Source organism: Manihot esculenta, chromosome 15, assembly GCF_001659605.2.
Source record: "Manihot esculenta cultivar AM560-2 chromosome 15, M.esculenta_v8, whole genome shotgun sequence".
Taxonomy (NCBI): Eukaryota; Viridiplantae; Streptophyta; class Magnoliopsida; order Malpighiales; family Euphorbiaceae; genus Manihot; species Manihot esculenta.
The window spans coordinates 5,412,834-5,430,374 of NC_035175.2; the positions used below are offsets into that span (position 1 = coordinate 5,412,834).

At 31.9% G+C, this 17,541-nt stretch overlaps 2 protein-coding genes across 4 annotated transcripts; one reads left to right on the forward strand and one right to left on the reverse strand.

Moving 5' to 3' along the window:
- The first annotated feature begins 925 nt into the window (after positions 1-925).
- Positions 926-6,514, forward strand: LOC110602282 (OVARIAN TUMOR DOMAIN-containing deubiquitinating enzyme 2). 3 transcript variants are annotated; one of them, XM_021739768.2, is made up of 10 exons: positions 926-1,099; positions 1,324-1,367; positions 1,615-1,698; positions 1,812-1,857; positions 2,409-2,517; positions 3,490-3,581; positions 3,703-3,765; positions 4,150-4,268; positions 5,832-5,907; positions 5,992-6,514. In XM_021739768.2, exons 3-10 carry the CDS (start codon positions 1,634-1,636, stop codon positions 6,046-6,048), a joined length of 627 nt encoding a protein of 208 aa, XP_021595460.1. In that variant the 5' UTR covers positions 926-1,099; positions 1,324-1,367; positions 1,615-1,633; the 3' UTR covers positions 6,049-6,514. The 3 variants fall into 3 exon arrangements, with proteins under 3 accessions (XP_021595460.1, XP_021595461.1, XP_021595459.1); XM_021739767.2 differs by having other exon boundaries at positions 929-1,099; positions 1,324-1,353; XM_021739769.2 differs by lacking the exon at positions 1,324-1,367 and having other exon boundaries at positions 927-1,099.
- Positions 6,515-6,941: 427 nt separating this feature from the next.
- Positions 6,942-11,117, reverse strand: LOC110601881. The gene is made up of 3 exons (XM_021739263.2): positions 10,494-11,117; positions 9,592-9,720; positions 6,942-8,938 (listed from the first exon to the last, which is right to left on the reverse strand). Exons 1-3 carry the CDS (start codon positions 10,899-10,901, stop codon positions 7,388-7,390), a joined length of 2,088 nt encoding a protein of 695 aa, XP_021594955.1. The 5' UTR covers positions 10,902-11,117; the 3' UTR covers positions 6,942-7,387.
- Positions 11,118-17,541: the final 6,424 nt, after the last annotated feature.

Sequence of the window (17,541 nt, forward strand, 5' to 3'; positions counted from 1 at the left end):
ATAAGAGCGTCCTGGCCCACGCACAAGATAAAAATGTCGGTTAAATACTTGCGCCATTTACGCTTAAGACAGAACCAATAAAATTTACACTATGCGACCATTTTCAAATTTTTTGATGCAATATAATTAATTTATATTTAATTATTATAATTTTATAAATTTTAATATTTAATACACTTTAATTTTAATTAAAGGGAATTAATAAAGTAGATTTATTTTTAAAAAAAACTAAATATTACGGAATTTATATATTTTATATTATAAATTTGTAAAGTGATATTTATTATACAAAAAATAAATTAAATTGGTGGAAAATAAAATTTTAAATATATATATATATATATAAATTAATATAATAAAAATATATTACTATCTTTATATTTTTAAGTGTTAATTTTGTTATATTTGCGAAGTAGTCATTTATTTTATGCTAATTTAATAATTATAAAAAAATTATACAATAATTATTTTTTAAAATTTAGAAAATGAAAATCTAAATATCATAGATTTTAATTTTTAAGAAATTTATAAAAAAATTAATATTGTGAATCATTATCATTAATCTGTTAATATCGTAAATTTTCTGATTGTGAAAAATAAATTCGTTTAACTAAAAATTTAAAATAAAATATAAAGTTTTTGGAAAATTGAATTAGTTTTTTTAATAAAATAATTTTTTACGTTATTTTCAATAAAAATCACCTTAATTTAAATATTCAATAAATTAATTTTAAATAATTCAACGAATATTTGACCGTAAAAAGTCAATCGCAGTTCACAATGACACAAATCAAAACCCAGAGTTCGTGAAATCAATTATATACACAGCTGCAGAGGATCATTTCCAGAGAAGCCAATGAGAGGGACACCACAGAACAACAGCATCCAGAAACACCGCGCCACAGTAGAAAGAAAATAACTTTTTGGCTTTCGACCATCCACAAACCCTTAAAAATGGGGCGCATCAAAGGCTCGCCATTTGCACACAATTCCCCCAATAACACAAAAACAGCCCAAACCCAGAAACCTACTGCGCCTTTCTCTCTCACGGTCTCTCATCTACTCATTTCATTTCCTTCTCCTGTAAAGAAGAAGCTCTGTAAGATTCCTTATCTCTCTTCTGTTTATTCTTTATTCGCTTGGGGGGTTTTCTTGCCTTAAAAGTTAATTCTTAGTTGCGTACTAGATCTAAAGGTTCATCCCACATCCATTTCTATTTTCCTGGGATTTTTACAATTTTTTTGTCGTTATTATATAACGTTGGTTTTGCTTGTGGAATTCTACTAGCTGTTTTTTATTTATTTTTCTGTTTAATTGGTGCAGTGCTTGTTGCTTGGCTTTGGATTTCAAGGGGTTTGTATATCCTGGTGCCATTTTATTGTCTTCCCTTTTTTTTTAGGTTCCTTTTATTTGTCTGGGTTCTGTTAATCGACTACTTGAGCTCCTTGTTTCCTGATTTTGTTTTTTCAAATTCTCTTTTTGATTTTTTTTAACCCTTAAATTAGTGTCTTTCTTGCTGTTGTCAGAACTTCCATGAGTAAATAGATTGCCAAGCTTTTGTATAATGTTTGAATTATAATTTCAAAGCATCTAATAGATTTGTGATTGTTTCAGGTGCATTTTTATTTGAAGCATGGAAGGAATCGTGGTTAGAAGGGTAATTCCCTCAGATAACAGTTGCCTTTTCAACGCGGTTGGGTAAACTCTGGAATCAAAAACTCGTATTAATTTATTTCTTCTAGCCAAATGAATGAGTTTGAGGTTAAGCTCCAAACCTGGAATTTTGCTGTATTTCTTATTGAATGTTGCAGATATGTTATGGATCGTGACAGAAACAAAGCTCCTGAGTTGAGACAGGTTCTCATCTTTCTTCTGTCTTAATCTGGTTTCGTTGGAAATAAATTGAACATGCTTCCTGTTTGTTACTATGAAGAAAAATAAATTTTGTTGCATGTTATTTTACATTTTTACTGCAATTGGAAACTTTTGTTAATTTAGTGAAAATTCTTTGTTTGTTTTGTCTGTTGAAATTGATCCGGCTAATAAGATAAACTGTTGTAAGAAACTAAGAATCACTTGTTCACTTCTAGGAAATAATACCTAATACTCACTTGTTACACACTTACTGCATTTTTATCAACTATTGGCTATCAAATATTATTATATTTCTAGCGTTTTCAGATAATTTTGAATTTGACTTGCTGTTATAAATTTATAATACTAAACTAAGACATAGTTAATTTAATTACCAGAATGATAGACCGTAATTCTTGTAACTGCAGATAAAAAATCATATTTCAATCTCCAGTCTTTCCTAGCTGCGGAAGAATTAATTGTTCTGCATGTGCTTAATTTTTATTTCTATCTTGTTGCTTGATGTTCTTTGCTATGAAATATCTTCTTTTAAGGTCATAGCTGCAACTGTGGCCAGTGATCCAGAGAAGTATAATGAAGCATTTCTTGGAAAGCCAAACGCGGAGTATTGTGCTTGGATTCTTGACTCAGAGAAGTGGGGAGGTGTGCATAACTTATTCCCTCCTGTTAACTACATGCTTCATTATTTAGATACCAAATTACCAAAACTAGAATTTGAGAACGTGAGATTTATTATCTAGCATGTTCAATATAACGCAGAAGCTGTATCTGCTGAAAATCTTCCTTCCGTAAACTGAATTTTTTAAAAAAATTTAGAACATTAGTTTTTCTCACCAACATTGCCTATGATAAGCAACAATGTTTTCGTCTAAGGCCTAGCATAGGATGACTGCTACAATATTAGTCAGAATTCAGCCTCACACTCAAGAATTTAAGATGCAAGAAACTGGTTTGCTTGGATGCTTCTTCAGATATTTGATGCACCTTTTCATGAAAATTTGGGCACGGAAACAATTATTTATTTCTTCTGAAATGTTAAAACTGAAAAAGACTAACAAAATAGTTCTTAGATGTACTTTCACTATGGTTAGTAATGTATTTCTACTTTTGTACTTTTCTAACTGAAGGCTTATATTAGTTGAACTTAACTGCTGAGTCATTTTAGCCCTTGAGTTTGTTTCTTACTTTGCTGTTGATATTTTGTGGGAGCTAGAAACCTCATCTGTTTGGCTGTAAATTTCTCTGTTGTTAGAACGGACTGAATTATTTTGTCCTCTCCTTTTCTCTGCTTAACGGGTAAAACAATCAGAGGCATAGTGTGAAATTCGTTCTTTATCCTGTCTTGAGAATGTTAAATGTCTTCTGAGAGTAAGTTGTTGAAATTTGAGTCTTGCACTGTCTTAACTTCAGCAGTAATAAGAAATTGTTGAATCTAGAATGTTTTATTGGCTTATAGTAGACATGTTCGCATAGTTTGATCAGATTTGCGTAAAATGTCTGCTTTAATGAAAATCTTCAAGCATTCTTATTCTCTCTTTTTTTTTTTGGGTCAAGCAGGAGTGCTGTTTCTTCACTAATTATACTATGCCGCTGATTTTCTTTATTTGTTCGTAGGTGCCATTGAGCTTTCAATATTAGCAGATTATTATGGACGTGAAATTGCTGCATATGATATCCAAACAGCAAGGTGTGATTTGTATGGTCAGGTCAGTACTAGTAATTGTTCACTTTATATCAAGGTCTTCCCAAGTTGTGTTGGTAAATAATTCTTCTGTTCTCTCTTGTGTCATTGCTTCTTACTTTTTGTATTTGGTTGCTATTTGACAGGACAGCAAGTATCCTGAGAGGGTGATGCTGATTTATGATGGACTTCATTATGATGCTTTGGCTGTATGATGTTTCATTCTCAATTTCACTTTTCTCCTGTTTCTTCTTTCTTTTTGTCAAGTCAGAGGCTTTGTCAGAGAAGAAATAGTGAAATATGTATGATCTATAGAAATTTCATGTCCATCTGTCCTTTGCAAAAAGATTTTCTGGTTAAATACCACAACTGCCACTTAAGTAGATTAATTTGTTATGTTGGGTAAACTCTACAAATAATTGGGTGTTATAATCTTCACAATGTAGTGGTGAGCTTGTGTATGCATAATTTGTTAGTAGCAACTGATATTTATTTACCCGCCATATGTTATTCAATTGTTTCTGTTGTGATCCGAGCAATTGTTTGCTGTTTTTTGAACTAATGGATGCCTTCATTGTGTTCAATTTTGATAGGTATCACCATCTGAGGGAGCTCCAGAGGAATTTGATCAGACCATATTTGTTGTGCAAAAGGATAGAACAATTGGACCTGCTGAGGGGCTTGCTCTTAATCTTGTCAAAGAGCAACAAAGGTATTATTTAAAACCTTTGTTTAGGCTTAAAGTTTATAGGACTACTAAAGCACACAGGAAGTTTATGGAGGGGTTAATATAAATATGAATGTCCAGTACACTGTTATAAACACAGGATATCACTTACAACTAGATTAAATTAACACGTGAAATTTCATATGGCTGAAGTCCAAAGATTCTGGAGGTTCAAGCTTGGTGTTCGAAGACCAATTTGGCAGTCTTAATTTGAAAATTTCTTGGGAACTGCTTTTTCGTTCATTGCATCTTAAGAAATTCTTGCAATTTAGAGTATGTCAATACATCTTGCACTTGGTTCGTGTTAGATATTGACTTTCTATCAAATGCTACTCTCCTTTTTCAAACCCATGCCTTAAGCTATATTAAGGACATTTGACTTGCCACCTTGAAGCCCCTATACATAGTTTGCCTTTGCACTTGGTTCACATGTTCAGTGATCGTGGTATAGTTTAGCAGCATAGTTATTAAAGATATACTAAAGTGCCAGGTACAAGGCGCAGGCTTGCGCTTAAATGAACAGAGTAGCACAAAGAAAAATTTGATGGGAAAAAAAAAATAATTTGAGATAACCAAGAAATATAGGACCTAAATAATATATTAGTATTTCTTTTCTTTAGGCGTATATTGCATATAATTAAGAAATATTTTATCTAAATATCATATTAATGTCTTTTTTGAAAAAGAAAAGGAAGCAATATCATAATACTACAATAACTTGCTCATATAGTGTTGTCAATGATATTTGAAAGAGATAATTTCAAATATATTAGAAATAAAGGGGTACAACAAAAAGCAATTAAGATAAGAAAGATAATAAGATAACATAAAAAAAATGTGTGAGAGAGATTAAAATGTCTAATTTATTGCTTTTCACTGGTGTTACCAAGTTCAAAACCTTCTTAGTCATCACGATTAGATTCTGGTAGATTGGCAAATTTCAAGTTGAGAGTTTTTCCCCCTTTTTTTAAGTCAATGGAAGTAGGTGCTGAAGGTGGAAATAAAGATCATCTTCCTAGAGCCTTTAGCAAGGTGCATGCCTAAACGCTCAAGTTGTTAGGATTGAAGCCCGGTGAGCCTTGAGCCTGAGGTGTGCCTTTAATAACTATGTGTATCAGTCGGTTTATAACTTCAGCTTGACCCAGCCAAGGTCTGGTCCTGACCCAAGAATCTGACCAAAACTGAAATTGAACCAGGCAGTTTTCCGGTCTGGTTTGAGCCTTTTCTTTTTGAAGAAAATAAAAGAAATTTTGAAATTCAACTTTTGGTTTGAATTAAACTGAATTGAATGGGAATTGGAACCGGAACCAGCCCTTGCAGTCTGGGATAGGGTTTTCAGTTCCACAGACCAGAAGCAGCCCTTGGCTTCCATATAAGTTAATGAAGGCTCAATTATTTATTTCCAGAAAGAAAAAGAAAATAGATACATTTCACACCTGGCTAAAAAATAAAAATTAAGGGGAAAAAAGTGTGCTTCAAATTTGACCGAGATATTATACCTCTTTTTTCTTATTAATGCCTGAAATGTTAGCTCGCCCACACTTGCAGGAAAAGAAGTTATACAGACACTGCCAACTTCACTTTGCGCTGTGGGGTATGCCAAATTGGTGTAGTTGGTCAGAAGGTTAGTTCTTACGGTACTAAAATTTTTTTGGGTTTCAGCTTGACAATAATTCTCGATCTCAATTGTCTTTATGTGGATGGATAGGAGGCTGTTGAACATGCACAAGCTACCGGCCATGTGAACTTCCAAGAATATAGATGATAAAAATTGCGAGGACCGAAAGTTTATTTTGGTGGGCTCATTTGGTGATTGTACCATTCAGTCAATAAATTTTTGGATTCTGAAATGGTTATGATATGCACTCTGAGACACTGTTTATATTGGTGTGCATCAAGCAGACGCAAATTTGATGTTTCCATTACTGACTGGAGCGAAGAAACAATTCATGTCTTGCACTGGTAGATGTGTTTTCGGCCTATGCTTTGAAAAGGCTGTGCATGTGAAAGAGGAATCATGGTTAACGATATCTTTCAAATTTATAATTAATATTTTTTTAAAAACAATTTCCTTATTTGGAAGGGGAATTATTTAGGAGGGTATGGTTTTTGGAGGTGTTTTAAAATAATTTCAGTTGGACTCGGTAGCTCTGATGTGCGGCAAGGGGGAGCGAGTGAACTCGGTTCCCTCTGCCCGATATTATAAGATTTCTTTCTATTCCCAGGCCCAATCTAGACTGTACAATGAATGTGGTACTTATTGGCTTAGCTGAGATTAATAAAACAAAGGGTAAATTTTAAAATTTTTCGACCTTTAAAATAATACGCATGTACATTTTGGAAAAATAATAAAATAGTTATATGTATATATATACACCTTAGCTATTTTATTATATTTAAGTCTCTAATTTGTGAAGCAAAACATTTGTTTTTCTTCCCTAATTTTTGCAAAATGATATTTTTGTTTATCTCTTGATTTAATAGAGAACAGATATAATTATTTGATCAGTCGGTAAACTAAGAACAGAAATAAACTATAAGAAAAGAAAGAACAAAAAAGGAACATATCATAACTAATAGCTCCTAATTAGGATTATAGATACTAATAAATTAGCAAATAATACCAAAATCTTGTGCTCTTAAACAAGAAAGTTCCTTGTAGGGTAAATAAAACTCTCTATTCAAAAGAAATTGACTAATAATAAATAAGTAAATACAAGTCTCAATTCATAAGACCCTTTTCGTCTCTTAATTATTTACATTTTAATTTCTTAAGAGGGTGGATTAATCTTTTGCCTTGATGAGCGTTTCCTTTCCCTTTTTCTCTCTCTGTGCGAGTGATCTGGTAGGGCAAAGCAGTCAAAGAGCAGTCTGCATAAGCATTCGATGTTGCGTGGACAACATAATGCAATTTCCTCGAAATGCATTTGGCAAAGCATTACATGCATACCAAATGGAGCTTTTTAGAACACAAAGCCCACGATGCATTTTATCCTTTTCGGCATTTACAGCAAGAAAATGGGCTACCCGCTCCCTGCACCGTGACATATGACTCTACTTATTTCCATCTGGCTTCTCTGCAATTTGCATCACTACAACTACATCTAGATCTTGTGTTTAAGTACTTGCCGCAATTGGACTTTCTGGCTCTCCATCCTTGCCTCCAGGAGCTTTGCCTTCAAGCTGTTCTTCTGCATTCCACGCGGCCATTCAATGCAACCTTTCATTCCTCGAGTTATGTGAGGGTTACCTGAGTCGGGGGAACTCCATTGCCCTACCAAATCTGGGCTCAGTCCACCTTTACCTGAACCTCTATCTGGAGACACAATGCCTTCACTAGATTTCCTTCCATTAGAAAACCTACCGTTCATACCATTTACTGAGATTATACTGCAGTTATCTCCATTGTTTGGACACGATCTCCAAAGCTTTGCAATGGATGATACCTTCTTCAGCTGTCTTGCTGGCACAGAACATAGTTCGCTGATTTCAGTCAATGGGGTTTCATCGCACGCATTCTCTTCCCATTCTGTTCCACTCCCCGAGAGAATGCTGTCCCGGCGATTCCTGTTGATAGATGGGACACTCCCTTCTGGTGAGTAACTTGAGCCTTGATCCTCAAGGTGGCTCACGGTTTCCCACCCACTCTCATCTTCCTCTATTTCGCCATTTTGGTCAATAAATGCATCAGAATGCCTATCGCTGCCATCCTTGTTTATCATGTTTACTTCAGGACTCACGGTATGAATTTTCGAGGCATGGCTAGCAGGACTGTAAGCAACACATTGCTCAATCTCTCTCTCATTTGTTTCACCCGAATTAACTTCTTCAAAAACGGAAAAAATATCATCTGGATTAGGTGGCTCATATGTGAAGTCCTTAATATCCTGGATATTCAGAGAGGCAGCAGCATGTATAAGTGATTCTGCTTCTTTCACTTCCTTCAAATCTGGTGCGGCATTTCTGCTCCTTAGAAAACTTTCTAAATCTGCTACAAGCTTGTTCATATGAGAATATTTCTCTTCAAGTAACACCTTTACATCAACCAGCTTCATTTGAACACGCTCTTCACGCCATACCTCAGCCATCTGCAACATCTTCCTTTCTTCATCCACTTCCTCCCGCAGTTTCAGTGATTCCCTCTTTAATGCTTCAACTTCAGCCTTGTCCTCCCCAATTTCCTTGGCAAGCTCATCACATACTTCTTCAACTAATTCTCTGGCCTTTCTTTCTTTTTCATAATCCAGCATAAATCGCTTTGCTGAAACCTTTGCATCAGCCAGCTCATTAACCAATTTGGAATTTACAATTTCCAACCTCTGGCGATTTTTCCTTTCACGGTTTAAATCAGCTTTAATGTCATCAACAAATGCACGAATTTTCTCATGCTCTCTGCTCCTCCATGCAGCCCTTTCCTCACTAACTTTCTTCAAAAAGTTCTCCAGTTTCTTTTTTGAGGAACGGCGCTCAGCCTCAAGCTCCTGAATGCGTGTTTGAGCACGCTCTAGTTCAGCTTCAAGTGCAGAAACAACTGATACAGCACTAACTTGTTGATCAAGACGCTTCATGTGGCTGTAAATCTGGCGCACCTCGTCTAGTGTTTCCAAGCACCCAGGGTCCCACTTAGTTGCTCCCTCCTTTGCTGAGTCGGAAAACTGTAATGAAGGGGCAGGTGCAAAATTAGAATAAAAACCATAGAATTGTAGAGATCTGCATATAGGTACAAAATAATAAAAACATGTATGTGCACACTTAATTCTATGGTTTGAAGATTTCACAATAACAGTAATTCATGTGTTCCCACTAATCCATTGCTCGATGATATTCCCCTTTGAATCTGGACAATATTGACCAAACTAGTCAATTCTTTATGCATGTTGATTCCGATGCTAAATTCAATTGATAAGCAACCAACTCTTTCACTTCTATCTGAATTATCTAGATTTTATTAATAGTCCTTTGTGTAGATAAATTGTGTGCATGTAAATAGATACATGCATCAAAGGTTATAGTTTTGCTATGATATTGAAATTCTTTATTAACTTTACGTCATAGTTTTCCATTGAAAATAAGATGCCTGATCGTAACAGAAAAAGAAACTGTCCATAAGCTAGATCATTAGAATGGTTACAGGACATGGCGCCCAACACTATTATTATATATATATTTGCAATACAAATGCCACATAAGTGAGGTACTCAAAAAGGTCATAAATTGGTTCTATCACTAGCATCAATCCATATTGTTGTTGTCGAAAAAGCCAGTAATAACTAACAATTTAGTTAAAGAGCTTTTGGAACGCACTTACCTTGCACAAGAATATGTTCTTCATACCAGAGACAGAACTTGGACTTTGTAATGGATCCTGTACTTTGTAACTGTTAGCTTGCCCACTGTGACGAGGTAAAAATGAGATGCCCACATGACCACCACCAGGCTGCAGAGATAGACAACAAGACAAACTCAGATCTCCAACATTGAAATCAAATGCTAAAGTAGCTTCAGGGATACCAACCAATCAGTGTCTAGGAAAAGATAGATTCTAGTAGTTCACAGAAAACACTCAAGTTTTCTGGAAGTCATTCGAACAGGAGTTGCAAGATAGCAGATATAGATAAATAGATTCCTAATATCTTCCAAGGCTGAAATCTAACCTAACTACTGAATGCCCAAGTGCAGTGCACGATCGGATTCTCTGATTGTTTAAACATATGAATTAATATCCTTTACAAGTATCAAATATAGCAGATATAAATAAATGGATTCCTGTATGTGTACAGTTGATTAAAGTAAACAACTTCTCACCACCAACAGCTTTAAATTGGAAACCACAGTCAAGTATGGAAAAGTTCAAAAATTAAAGTAGCCACATATCTGTAACGAGCAATGAAACCGGCAGGGCATCTCTTTCTATAATAACTTTCTCTACTTGAAAATGGAAGTAAACTTAAACTACAAGTCTACAATGTTTCACCTTATGGTGATTGGTGCAACAAAATAATTTTAGTCAACTTGCAGAAGTAAACATACTAATCACACAATTTTAACATCTATCCGATCACATTCAATACGCGCTTAAATCAAGTAGTCGTCTATATTGATAGAAACCGCAAGCATTTACTTCAGTTCTGATATATAACCCCAAAACAACGGATCTTTCCAAACAAAGAGCAGCAAATAGAAAAACACAAATTAATTAGAAGAAATCACCTGAAACCCTAGTCGATCCCTCCTCTTCCTTTCACCGGTGCCAGTGGCCAAAGTATCCGGCAGCTGCAAGCGCCACAATCCAGCTGCCAGCTTCCTAGCAGATACAGAACTCGAGATTTTCCGGCGACCTTTACGGGCACCGGTCTGGAGCTTCTCCTCCAGTTCATCGTCATCCTCTTCAACTCGAACATTTCTCTCTCTATCTTCGATCTTCCACTTGAGAAAAGGCGTCTCCGGTCGGCTCCGCCTCCCAACGGGAGTTCCGTTTCTCTTCGAACGGGTAAGACTAGGATTCCGGGTCCTGCGTCGAGGCTTAAGATCTGGATGAGGCTGCGGGTTCTGAGCTTTGGAAGTAATATAGTTCCCTGTAAATGTCTCCGTGGAATGCGGTTTCCCGATAGCCTTCATTTTCGTAGTTTGCGACAGCCGGCCATTTAGCGAGCAGGCAAATACAAGAGGAAAGAAAACAGTGAGCTTTTAGAGAGAGAAAGAAAGAGAAAGTTGGTTTCGGTCTCAGTGATGTGTGTGCAATGAGGAAAAATACATTGAGAGAGAGAGGGAGAGGAGCAGCAGCTGTCTTCAGGGATTTTTGCTGGAGAAAACGACGGACACGCCACCCAGACTCAGAGATAGTAGAGATCTGTACATATACTATACGAATACGCTCAATGTACGTAGTCAACGTATTTCCTCCCTGCAGTATGGATTTTAGTTTTCCCTGAATTTTTACACGACGCTGTTTTACGGTCGTCTCTGTATTTGTAATTAAAATGATTTAAATCGGTTTTTGGTAAACGAGGCCGTTTCTCCATCCGATTCCTTGTTTTTTTTTATGTTTCATTATAAGCTGATTAGTAATTACAATATCCAAATTAAAATTCAAAAAGATACGTATCTTTTTGTGCATGGAAAGCCATAATGAATAATGAGTGCAGCTCCACTGTGTTATGTTTGGCAATGAGGAAAGACTTTTTCATATTGGAAACTTTTCAATTAACTCCAACCTCACCCTTAAACTTCCACATCAACCCATAAAATTAAAGAAACGACCCACCCATTAGTCGACAATAACCTAAACCAATATCGTAGATTGCGGGGAAAGTAATAGATTGAGTTAGCCATATTGTCTAGCATATATCTGATTCAGTAAGGCTTTGGTTTATAGAGAGTGTAAAATTGGCAACAGCTAAAGAATAACATTGAATTACTGTGGAAGGAGATTGCTTGAATCTTATCAATTTCTTTAATGAAGCTCGAGACATCAAGGAGATGGAAAACTTTTCAGATTATATTTCTTTCAACTACACAAAAAGAGAAGGGAGCAAGATGGTACACCATCTATTGACGAGAATTTTGTATCAATATGGGATTAATTATTAAAAAATTTTAAATAAAAAATAATTTATAAATGTAATGTGAATTTTAAACTATTTACGAGAGTAGTGTTTGTTAAAAAATGCTAATGAAAAAACAAATTTCAGTGTCAAATTTTCAGGAACCGAACCATTATCCTGAAAACGTTACTATTAAAAGCGTTTTCAAATACCTGCCATGCCCTAATTTGATACCATGGCAAGTCGCGTCGCGCGAGGAAATAAATTTCCTCACGTTGCAGAAGCTCCTCACTCTGCAGAGTGAAAAAGCTTCTACAGGCAAGTTGAAGATCTCGCCTTAAATTTGCTTCTATATAAATATGTAGAATGTGGTAAGTTGGGTATGGTGTTGGAGAGTTTTGAAGCATAAGGTAATAAAATTTTCTTTTAGTCCTTCCAATTTTTTAAGAGCTTTGAAGTATAAATTTTTAAATTATCTGTAATTTTATATGAATTTAATTTTTTATTTGATAAAATTTTCTGCTAGTCCTTAGATTTGATGTGTAAATTTACAATTATTTCTATGTAAAATTTTTATTTTAGTCCTTAAAATTTATATACTAATTATTTGTATATATAATTTAAATTTTTTGTTCACCTTAACTTATATTCATGTTGAATTTTTTTATATAAAAAAAAATTCTTATAATTTTGTATGAGTTTAAATTTTTATTTGGTAAAATTTCTTTTCTAATCCTTAAATTTTGATGTATAAATTTACAGAAATTTCTATATAAAATTTTCTTTTTAGGCTTTAAATTTTATATAATAATTATTTGTATACATAATTTAAAATTTTCTTTTATGCATTCATGTTGAATTTTTTTTATTAAAAAAAATTCTCTTACAATTTTGTATGAGTTTAATTTTTTATTTGGTAAAATTTCTTTTTTAATCCTTAAATTTTGATGTATAAATTTATAAAAATTTTCATGTAAAATTTCCGTTTTATTCCTTAAAATTTATATACTAATTATTTATAGATATAATTTAAAATTTTCGTTCACTTTAGCTTACATTCATATTGAATTTTTTTTTAAAATTCTTATTGTTTTATATGAGTTTAATTTTTTATTTGATAAAATTTCTCATTTAAGGATGTAAATAATTTTATATATATGAGATTAACTTTTTTTTATTTGATTAAACGTCTCATTTAATTCTTAAATTTTAATGTGTAAATTTATAATTATTTGTAGGTAAAATTTGAATTTACTATTTAGCCACTTATTTGAGAATTTTACATACGTTGTTTTTTTTATTATTTTTCAAATTTTATTCGGATGTTATAATTTATTATTTTGTAAAATTTTATCTTTTAGTTTTTAAAAGTTTAATATGTAGGCTTTTTTTATTTATTTATAAGTAAAATTTAAATTTGATCCATTTTCTCGATATTATAATTTTATAACTAAAGTAAGTTTTATATATGTGAATAAAATATTAATATTTTTAATATTGTAGATAGTATTAATTGTGTGAAATTATTTTATATTAATTTATTATTTATTGTAGTTTATTATCCAACGTAGTTTAATTTTATTATATTTTAATCATCTCTTAATAATTGTGATTATTCTTAAATCACAAATAAAGTAGGTAAGAAATAATATTTTTATAGATGGTAAAGTAATGTTTTTTTTTTTCATTTATCGATGGTTATGATGATTATGACTCTTAAAATATTGCAAGAAGCATATGTCAAAACGCGAATGAAAAAAATATAAATATATATATATATATATATATATAATTAAAATAGACTCATCGTTTCAATTGATGGAGCATATTAATAAAATTAATAAATATTTTTGAAAAAATTATTAATATCAGATATAAAATAATAGAGTCGGAGATATTTAATATTTTAAGTAAAACTATACTATTATATTATTTTAATATAATAATGCACATTTAGAAGAGAGCAAATGTGAATACTTATAATGAGTTAGTGTATTCTTTTATTTTCGGATGCACCAATATTGATATAATAGATTTAGAATTAGTCAAATAAAATCTATTTATGTTCCGAGTGATATATTGTAAATTGGAGAATGCTAAAATAGCGTATATCCCTGTAAGAAAATGTAGTTTTAGTTTTATAGTTATTTTAGTAATTTAAATTTTATCTTAAAAATGGTATTATAAATAAAATTAAAAATTTTGTAGTATTATATTTGAAAAATAAAAATTATATATAAACTAAATAAAAATTATATTTTCATGTGATATAAAATAGATATAACTAATTTTTTTTATAGTATAAAAATGTCATCATATGAATCATTCATTGTTCGTTGGGGAGATCAAATATAGATATCTGGCTTCAAGTAAGATATTGAAAATGAATTTGCTAATACGAGAAGAATTAAGTTCAGAAGTAGGCCAACTTTCAATGAGTTGATTCGTAAAATATCAAGTGTAATAGGTTTAGGAAGTGATAAAAAAAATTTTAGAGTTATTTATAATAATCTATAGTTGGATGTAAATTAATGTATTAATCGATTTTTCTTATTAGGGATGATGATATTGATATTATATTTAATATTTTAATTTTTATTTAGATTTTAATTTAATTTTTTTTCTAAAAGCAATATCATACTAGTCAATTCATTTAGACGATGATACTATCACAAAGTGTATTTCAATATCCAATGTAATACCGTATCAATATATCATTCTAACTTTTAATGCATTTATTTCAATATATTATGATACGCAATACATATTCTATATTATACTTTTTTAGTGATTTTTATCAATTTATAATATTTTAACTGTTTTTCTCTATGCAATAAAATAAGATAAATATTAATAAAAATGTGGAGGCAGAAAGAGAGATATAAACTCCTCCAAAATGGCAGCAACATGATATTGGAAGAAATCTAAGTGTAAAAAAATATTCACGTTGTGGTATAGAGGGCGTTTAAGAGGACATTAATTATTTTAAAATATTTTACTATGTATTTTATTATTATTATTTTCATAGAAACATTGAATTAACTCAATTTACCCTTTATACTTCAATAATAATATTGATAAATTATTAAAATAATAAATTATCATGATTTTATAATAGTAAATTATTAAAATAATAAATAATATTTATTTTAAAATTTATTTCTAATAAAATAATATAAAAATAAAATTTAATATACCTTTATTATTTTTTTATCTTCTTTAATGGTAAAATAAATGAGTAATAATTATTTTTTAATTTAATTACATATAGCATAACACATAACAGAAGAAAAATTGAGTATAAATATAAAATTTACAAATTTCAAAAATGCCGATAGAATAGCAACTATGATCGGTGATGAAAATAGATCTATTTATAAACAATATTACTCTTAAAAATGTTAATTTAATTAGCAATTTTAGGAGTATTTTTTGACTCTTGAAAATGCCACTCAAATTGACATTTTGCTCCTGAAAATATTATTGTGAGTAGCCTTTTTAGGAATATTAATTTCTCCTTAAAATACCTCTTTCAGTGACATTTTCAAAAATTAAAACACCACTAAAATTAGCATTTTTAGGAGTCACACATTGTCGTCAACTCTGAAAATATCATTTTGAGTGATATTTTCAAGAGTATACATTTTTTATAGAAAATGCAAAATGACATTTTCAAAAGTATGCATTTTGCTAAAAAATACTAATTTAATTAGCATTTTCATAAATCAATATTATCCTTGTAAAATGTTTCAAATTTACATTATTTTTATAATTTTTATAATTTATATTATTTAAATAATAAGCCCATCAATATGTTTTCCCGTATTTGGTCCTAGACAGATTCCATTTCTTCTTGAAAGTTATTCTATTTAGCTCCATTTAGCTTGTCATCGATCAAAAAATATATATATATATATATATCACAAAGGTTTAAGTTATTTTCATTTTCATGTAGTATAATTTAGCATAGAGAGAGAATATTTAGATTTTTTTTTTGTGGGGTTAGTGAAGGGAGTTGAGAGGGTGCAATGGACTTGAATGTAGATCTGGTGTCCTTCGGCTTATCGTGGCAAAAGAGTGAAAAGCATCCGATGAAGAACCCACGTGGCAGTTGGTGTTAGAATCCCATGAAATCCTATGAAATGTATTTAGCAAGGCGACAGAAATGTACCCACATGGCCAAGGGAGTGGTGTAGGCCTGGGGGGTTGCACTTTCACATTATTACATGGTCTAACTTGGTTTGAGAGTATTTAACTTAGATTTTGTCATTTCAGATCTCTTCTTTTCATTATTTTATTACCTTTAATTCCATCCTTACCAAGTTAAAATAAATATAAATTATTACACATAACCAATGCATCAATTGTTTTTGCGGCTATGGATATGATCTTCTGTATTATTATTATTATTATTATTTATTACCCTTTTTTTTGTTAATTATTGTGTACGTGTATGGGTGAGCTAGTGGAGGAGGGAAGATTCCAAGCCACCCAGCACGTAGACATGTTTTGTCCTGGTCATCACATGTGGGTCCCGGTTCAATTACCGAAACTAACAATAGGCCCACCCCTCTTTTTTAAAATTTTTGAGTGGGGCCTCCAAATGAACCTGATTGGTACACAGCTTTGATGGCTTGTTGAACTTGAGCACGGTGTTGGTGGAGGAGGTCGATGGTCGGTTTGTGCTTCGATGGTCTGTTTGTCGTTTGAAAGGAAAGGGCTGCATTTTGTTCATAGGTGTCTTTTATTACAAACATCTATTCTCACAATAGTATTTAATTGTTTTTTTTTTAAACATAAGTTGTGAGTTTTTTTTTAATTACTGTGACTAATATATATAAGCTTTATGATCCAAATCAGGTCTGGCAAGGCAATGAATGAGAATTGGTTTGGGGCGGATGGATCAGAACACGAGAGTTATGAAACATTAAAGGAGCAAGCGATAGATTACCAGAAAGTCTTCACAAATCCCATGATATTATCTCTTTAAAAGGCCACTTTATGCGGAGATAATAAATGATGTGAGCTTAGCCCAACTTCTTCGCTGTGGATAAGTCATTTCAATCTGTTAAAATATCAGACAATATATGTGAAACCCACGTCAGCATCCCGATAAAGGATGATAATAATAAATAAATAAATAATCGTAAGCAGGTGTAGTTTCCTCAAGTTTTTTTTTTTTTTTTTTTCAAAATCATTGCGGGCACAATTCCAAAACAAATGAAGTGTAAAAGCATACAAAGCCCATTCTTAAGTCTGAACCTAAACAAAACAGAACGTACAAAGCCCAACTCCATATTTTATAACTTGTGGTTGTTCCTTCAAACACGCAAGCTTTAAGGATTTTAATTATATCATTTTCTTTCTTTTTAATTTGTTTCTTCAATCACATATCACTGGAACATTTTTTTTATTAAAAAAAAAACTCTCCTATCTTTTTATTCTGAATTCGCATTGATGATGGTGGTGATCAGGTCCTAGAAAATATAATTAGTTCAAAGTTTGCGAGACTCTTTAAATTGATTAATCCAATATTTCCAGCCTTAATTTAAATATACGAGATAGACAGGATTATCTGCGAGTTTAAATTCGGTGGTAAAAAATCAAGACTAAATAATATAATGTACGGAGAAATAGCAAATTTAGTTATTTCGCAGTCCTATTTACATGTACGTCGAAAAAATTAAATGGTTGTCTGATGTGGAAAAAAGTCT